We start from the raw sequence: 8,013 nt of genomic DNA on the forward strand, positions 1-8,013 counted from the left end.
ATGCGCCTGCGCGCGCGCGGCCCCGCCCCCTCCGCTCCCCGTGACCCTTCGTGCTGGGCGCGCACGCAGGGGCCCCGCGCGAGGCGGGCTCCGGCGGAGCGGCCCAGGAGGGAACTCTGGTTTACGGGAAGGCGGGGGCGTGGCTTCCCCGCTGGGCGGGCGGCCACTTCACAGTCCCGCCTCAGTCGGCAGCTGCAGCCGCGCGCCAAAATCAAACCCGGGTACCCGCCGGCCAGAGAGCCTGCCTTTCAAGGCGAGCTCCGCGGCGGCGGCGGCCCAGTGGCGCACACCTTTGACCACCTCCCAGCGCTCCCTGCCCGACGCGCTCGGTGCCGCCACAAGACGAGGCATGGCCACCCCACCCAAGAGGAGCTGCCCATCTCCCGCAGCCAGCTCTGAGGGGACCCGCATCAAGAAAATTTCCATCGAAGGGAACATCGGTAAGGAGTCTCGGGAAGTGTTGGTCCCAAAGCAGGGGTAGTCGCGGCAGCGGCGGCTGAAGCGCCCCTTCGCTTCATCCCTGCTCCTCCTCATTGAGGGCTTTCCTCCCAGCCTGCTCCTGTGCTTGCAGACGCGCCCTCAAATTCCCCAGCCGCCGAAAGCACCCTTCTCTTGCCTCTCCAGCTTCCCTCCCGTGCCACGAGGGTGTTCGTGACCCCTGGGCGTCAGGCGGCCGGCCTAGGCCTGCGGGCCTTGTGAGGCGCGCTTGGGGTCCCTTTCATCCTCTTTGTTTGGGAAGGGTTTTGTTTTTGCGGTGTGTGGTGTTTTTTTTGGATGTGTCTGTATGTCAGTTCTTGAGGTGCAATATACATAAGTTAAAGGATCCCTTTTTAGGTATACCCCTCTGTGAGGTTTGACAAACATACAATGTTTTACTACCACCATGATCAAGATTCAGAACATTTCCATCCCTGCAGAAAGTTCCCTCTTGCTTCTTTGTAGTCAGTCTCCTCTCCATTCCTATCCCCTGGCAAGCGGTAATCTGATTTCTAATCCTGTAAGTTTTGCCTTTTTCAGAATGTCATATAAATGGATTCATAGAGTATGTAGCCTTTTGTGGATATACCACAGTTTCTCTCTCCCAATTGTGGACATTTGGATTGTTTCCAGTATTTAGATTATGAATAAAACTGCTGTAAACATTCAAGTACAAGGAAAGAATTTTTAAATGATCTTAGCAGAAGGAGTTCCTCACTCCCTACCCAACATCCAAGTAAACATTGTGTTATGATTCAAAGACCACTGCTGTTTCTGTTCTTAACCCAGATGTCATTTTGCAGGATACATGAGAACTTGCGATTCTTCCCTATTTCCTACCACAGGAAACCTACGCCTGGTACTTCCTGTTTTGATAGGATTTTGTTTTTTTTGGTTCCAAGTTAGGTACTGGCCATTCATGCATACAGCAAATTTTAATTCTCACTGTGTTGAAAGCACTTGTACTTCTTTTAAAAGGCAAGGCAAACAGGTGTTCTAGCAGCATTCCAAGGAATAGAAAAAGCTGGAAACACCCTCAAAGAGGACATCTTGTTTCATTGCTCCAATATTAAGGCACCAGTGGGAAAGATCAATGTAATAGACTCTCATTTCTTCTTAGCTGGATAAGTTCTTTGAAGGTGAATGTTTACTAGTATGATTCCTCACAGCTACTTATTGGATATAGAAGACGATGTATAAAGACAGGAGAAAGTAGATGAACAAAACCTATTCAAAAGTAAATTTGAATGAACAACCTCTCAGATTTATACCACTATCCCTTCCCTTTCCTAAATCCACTGAAGCAATGTATCATATCTGGAAATTTACTTCCTTCCAAGCATCTTTAATCTTCTCAGCACCTAAAATAATTTTCTAATATATCACCTCCTCTCCAATTTCTCAAAATTCTCCCAGAGCAGTCTTTGTGTATACAAATGTGATTGTGTTATCCCTTGCTTAAAATTCTCTGACCTCCCCATTACCTACACTGGAAGGAGCTGCAAACTGATGGCCTGCAGTTACACAATATTGGCATGCCCAACTTTGAAAAAAACATTTTTAATTAGTTGCTAGCATTTACAAATGTTGAGATTTCCCATAAACATCTAGGTTCTTGGCTTCTCTTGAAAAATCTGAAGATCTGGTAGCACTGTGTTTCTGTAAGAGAACCATTTGCTCTTTAGATGGGATATGTCACTTACCACTTAACGGTTTTCCCTGACACTGCAGCTTTGTCATTTGCTGTTTATTAATGCTCTTATACTGTTGTTCATGTGCCCTCCGCCTTATTTGCCAGACCCAAATAAGCCATATATGTACAAATTGCTAATCTGTTTATAGAAGACTATTTCATGATTCGTCTATTTTCTAGAATTTGAACTTTAACTGGTCATTTTCATTTCATACTCATGTAACTTGTTTTCTCATGTTCTCTAACTAAATTACTCTCTTACGTTAGATTTTGGAGTCCTTACCTACTTCTCAACTTAATGGTCTGTATAGAATGATTTTTGGCATCATTATGCCTACTTGGCATTAATAATTTTGTTAGGTCCCATGACTTTTTAAAGTATTAACATCAGTGTCCTTGGTTCTTGTTCTCCTTTGCCTTCCTAGAATTTAAATTTATTAATTAGCTTATTTTCAAGCCCCCCATTTCCTCCTCATAAGTTAAGGAACTGGATATTAGTCTGATTGGGAACTGCAGGTAACTATTTTTATACTGCTTGAAATAAAGAGTAATTTTAGAGAGTAACTTATTACTCTTAAAATTTCAGAGTATGACCGCATGAACTTTTTCTGTTTGTAAGCAGTATCAGAAGAAAGCTGAATGCTCTAGCCTTAAGTGCTTTCAGACTCTAGCTGATGGCTGGTGTTTTAATGTGTTCCTTGGGTGCTCTTTCTGAACATCATGTTTTCCTTCCTTCCTCCATCTAGCTCAGTGAATGTCTGGTGAACGTTTTATATGCCTCCGTTCACTTCTTAATGCCTTACAGTTTCTGTGCTTACCCTCTTCACATGAAATTTGTGGTCCACCAGTGTTTTTCCTATGATTAAACCTCATGGTCATCTAGTTTATCCTTAAAAGTTTTTTGCCTGTCCTCTGGTGGTAATATGACTTTTGTGTTTTGCTTCTTAACTCTTCTCTCTATGTTACCTTCTGATTGACCCTCCCTCTTTTTTTTTTTTTTCTTTTCTATCGACCTATGTAATGTTTTAGGTTTGATTATAGTTCTTCAAGTCAAAGGTAAGTTCTTTTTGCCCTCTTTGGATCCAGTTTATAAGGAAGAGGAGGCTTTGCTTCAGTTGCTGTTTTTTAAATGTTTATCTATGTGCGTGTGCATTTGTATTCATATATATGGAGAGAGAGAGAAAACATCATGCTGACCAGAGGTGACTAATATAATCATATTTGGTGACTTCAGATAGGAAGGGTGTGGTGGTCATTAAGAGTATTGTTAAACCCTGTCAAATTCTAGGTCAAGACTTTCCCTACTATTAAATTGAATGAATTCCCAGATATTTTTTTTCCCCGGTACACGGGCCTCTTACTGTTGTGGCCTCTCCCACGGAGCACAGGCTCTGGACGCACAGGCTCAGCGGCCATGGCCCACGGGCCTAGCCGCTCCGCGGCATGTGGGATCTTCCTGGACTGGGGCACGAACCCGTGTCCCCTGCATCGGCAGGCGGACTCTCAACCACTGCGCCACCAGGGAAGCCCTCCCAGATAATTTTAAAATAGTGAATATAATGTCTTGGTTACACCCAAACTGTTTTCTTTTTTTCCTTCTAGATATCTCAGAAACTAGCGAATGATCAGGGAGAAGTAAAGTCTATACAACTTTTTTTTTTTTTTTAAGGAGTTTGATAGAGTGCACAGAACCATAAAAGTGAAGCAGAAAAAACATGGCTATTGCTTGTAGGAAGTGTTTTGCAAAAATATTTTTATAATTTCTGTTAGCCATAGTGTCATATGATAATTAGTGTCATATAATAATAATCATATTATTTCCCATCCTAAAACTCTGGGAATTGGATGCTTTTTTTTTTTTTTTTTTTTTTGGCCACTCGGCAGTGAGAGCTCAGAGTCCTAACTACTGGACCACCAGGGAATTCCCTGGATGCATCTTTATATTAATTTTGTGCTTTATTTGGTTGTTTCTAGATTGGTTTTAGATAGGAAAAACCTGAGTTTGTTTGGAAACTGAACAAATAGAGCCAGTAGAGAGGAAAATTTTGAAAATGCAAGAGCCTGGAATGACTGTCACTGTTGTGATAGTTTACTTATTTATCACAGCAGTTTCCATGAGGAGGGTATTATTATTACAGTCTCCATTGTATTATGAGGAAACAGGTTCTGAGAGGTTCAGTGACTTGCCCAAAATTACATACCTAATTAAGTGGGATAATAGCCTTAACCACTTTCCAGTTATCTCTGTTTTGTTAAGGAAAGTAAGTCTAGGACTAGAATTTTTACTTTTTTTTTTGGCCGCGCTGAGCCGCTTGCGGGATCTTAGTTCCTGGACCAGACCAGGGATGGGACCCATCCCCCCTGAATTGGAAGTGCAAAGTTCTAATCACTGGACCTCCAGGGAATTCCCTAGAATGTTTAAAATTCTGTTCCATGGCTTTGGTAAACTAAAAACAGTAACACACAAAGGAGCTTAATACAGGTGGGCAGGGATCCTTTTCCTTTTCATTTAAATAAAGTCTAAAAGAGAAAGTTTAGAAAATCGACTGCTTTTCTTTTTTGTATTGTTTGCTATTATAAATTTTGTAAAAGCTGATGGCTGTCTTGGCATTTTTTTCCTGATAAATTTCCTTCCTCAGTTTCACTTTTCCTCTCACAACAGCTGCTGGGAAGTCAACATTTGTGAATATCCTTAAACAAGTCTGTGAGGATTGGGAAGTGGTTCCTGAACCTGTTGCCAGGTGGTGCAATGTTCAGAGTACTCAGGATGAATTTGAGGTATGAAAATAAACTTTATTTAATAAAATAAAAATTTTTGATTTAGAGAACAGTTGTATTCTTGGATTTTTTTTGTTTTGTTTTTTTTCCTTTTGCAATAAAACTTTCAAATATAGGGCTTCCCTGGTGGCACGGTGGTTAAGAATCCTCCTGCCGGTGCAGGGAACACGGGTTCAAGCCCTGGTCCTGGACGATTCCACATGCCATGGAGCAACGAAGCCTGTGCACCACAACTACTGAGCCTGCACTCTGGAGCCCGCAAGCCACAACTACTGAGCCCGTGTGCCTAGAGCCTGTGCTCCACAGCAAGAGAAACCACTGGAGTGAGAAGCCCGCACACTGCAATGAAGAGTTGTGGCCCGCTCGCCACAACTAGAGAAAGTCCGCACGCAGCAACAAAGACCCCATGCAGCCAAAAATAAATAAATTAAAAAAAAGCAAACAAACAAACTTTCAAATATAGCTCTAAGTCTGTATCTTTATTTGGGCAGTAGTTATGTGGAAGTATATATATATGTATAACACGCATTGAACTATGCACTTAAGATTATGCACTCCATTGCATCTAAGTAGAATTTTAAAAGTTTTTAAAAATTAATTAAAACTTTTTTTTTTTTTAAAGAAGATGTTGGGGGTAGGAGTTTATTAATTAATTAATTAATTTTTGCTGTGTTGGGTCTTCGTTTCTGTGCGAGGGCTTTCTCTGGTTGTGGCAAGCAGGGGGCACTCTTCATCGCAGTGCGCGGGCCTCTCGCTATCACGGCCTCTCTTGTTGCGGAGCACAGGCTCCAGACGCGCAAGCTCAGTAGTTGTGGCTCACGGGCCTAGTTGCTCCGCGGCATGTGGGATCCTCCCAGACCAGGGATCGAACCCGTGTCCCCTGCATTAGAAGGCAGATTCTCAACCACTGTGCCACTAGGAAAGCCCAATTAAAACGTTTTTAAAAAATCTAATTTTAAGTTAAATTTCTTGCGTGGCTTTTTACATTTTGTTTAAAAATAGGTAAATAAGAAAAGCAAAAACAGCTACCCAATAGCTGAATTTTACTAGTTTATTTTTCAGGACTTTTGTCTTAGAGACAGCCATTATTTTTGTACTTTCGTTCGTGTTGGACTTTCACCCTGGACACAAGTTTCAATTTCCCAGAACTTTCCATCCTACACTACAAATGAGAAAGAGGGCATAATCGTTAAATTCCATTCTTTACAGCAAACTTTACTGTATGTGTATGAAGAGAGATTTGATTGCTAAGATTTTTATTTCTGGAGAAATGAGAATTGAAATTGAAAGCAGCATAGCAGAAATGGAAAAATGGAAATGTGTGCTAGAAACTTACTTTGTTAGGTCTGAGGAGGACAGAGAGGTTTTGAAAAAAAAGTCTCATTTTAAAAGTTTAGCTTTTGGTCTAGGGAATCTAGGAATAATAATTGAATATTTAAAATGTAAATCATATATACAAGGAGGAGTCACCAGCCAAGGTACTCTGCAGACTTTGGGGACACTGGTTTTTAATAACCAAAAGTATTTTCTCAAATACCTGTTGGCCAAACATAGTTAACTTTAGGTCTGGGACCCAGCTCACTACACCCCAATCCTTTGAATAATCTAGGACTAAACCCTGAAGGGACTTCCTTCCCATATGGACTCCATCTTCTTAAGAAATTGATATTTCAGTCTGGTCTTTGAGGAAGGGCAGAGTTAGCCTTAAGTAGAGTTTTAAAGTGGGTAAATTTATTTGCTTCTTTCAACATTTTTTATTGACATATGATATAACTATAGAAAAGTATATAAACCTATGTACAGTTTAAAGAACAATTTGAAGGCTATCATCTTTGTAACCATCACCCAGGTCAAGAAATAGACCATTACTTTCTCGTTCAAGAAGTCCCTGTTTGTTCTTCTCAGGTCACAGTATCTCCTTCCCAAGGGTAATAACTCCGCTAGGGGTAATCACTCACATAAAATAATTCTTGTGATAATAATTTTTCTGCTTTCTAAAAAGAATTTTATGTACATGAACATATCTCTAAGAAACATAATGTTTTGTCTGTTTTTTAATGTATAAATGAAATCATCTGTTTGCATTCCTTTTCCTCTTGCTTATTTTGCTTAATAAGTTTGTGAAATTTGTCTATATTGTTGCATGCAGCTATAGCTTGTTCATTTTCATTGCCATATGGTATTCAATTGTGTTCATATATCACTGTTTGTCCATTCTATACCTTTGATCAGTTTTTGAGCGGTTCCTACTTTAGTTGCTGTAAAAACAGCCCTGTTAGGAATATGAATCCTGGTGTACACATGCAAGAGTTTCTCTTGGAATAAGAAGTAAAATTACTGGGTGGTGGGTATGTGTTTGATTCCTGTTTTCTGAAGTGGTTTTACCAGTTTACATTCCCCACAGTGTACTGAAGCTGTCACTGGTTCACCCCTTTGCCAGTATTTAGTATTGTCCAGCTTCCTAAATTTTATCATTCTGTTGAACATTTAATATCTTTTATGTTTAAATTTATATTTTCCTGATTGCTAATGAGATGGTGCTCCTTTAATTAATTAATTTATTTGCCATTTGGATTTCTTTTGTAAAGTCCCTTTTCAGGTCCTTTTGCCCATTTTCCTTTGGATCTTCTGTCTTCCCTCACCCTGCATTTTTACCTCTTAAAGTATGTCTTGTGGCCTCTTTCAAAGTGCCCTATTCAAGTTTGCTTACATTTAGAAATGAGAGACCTGTGTTCTAAAAATAATCTTTCTCCCCCTCATTTCTGGGGTCAGCTGTCAGTGCAGTCATTCTCAGGGGTTAGGTAGAAAGTAGCCAAATTAAACCAATGTGAGAAATACAGAAGGAACTGAAGGAACTCTTTTATTGGGGGAATGTTAGACTAGATTGGATTAGGTGACCTTCATTTAAGGTCCATTCTAGTTTTAATATCATAGCTTCTAACTCATATTAAACATGTATAACTGGTTTGTTGGCACATTAAATGTTTCTGCCTCTCAGTGTACCTTACTTTTTTTTTTTTTTTTTTTTTTTTTTTTTTTCCCTCACAACTGTTTTTTTCCCCCAC

At 40.5% G+C, this 8,013-nt stretch overlaps 1 protein-coding gene across 1 annotated transcript in view; it reads left to right on the forward strand.

Annotated features, from left to right (window-relative positions):
- DCK (deoxycytidine kinase) overlaps window positions 1–8,013 on the forward strand; it is a 25,090-nt gene continuing 17,077 nt past the window's right edge. Inside the window, 3 exon segments of the mRNA XM_024754190.1 lie at window positions 1–27; window positions 29–440; window positions 4,833–4,948. Of these exon segments, the coding sequence (XP_024609958.1) occupies window positions 1–27; window positions 29–440; window positions 4,833–4,948 (555 nt within the window).

The sequence above is a fragment of the Neophocaena asiaeorientalis genome, unplaced genomic scaffold (genome assembly GCF_003031525.2).
Source record: "Neophocaena asiaeorientalis asiaeorientalis breed wild unplaced genomic scaffold, Neophocaena_asiaeorientalis_V1.1 scaffold148, whole genome shotgun sequence".
NCBI lineage: Eukaryota > Metazoa > Chordata > Mammalia > Artiodactyla > Phocoenidae > Neophocaena > Neophocaena asiaeorientalis.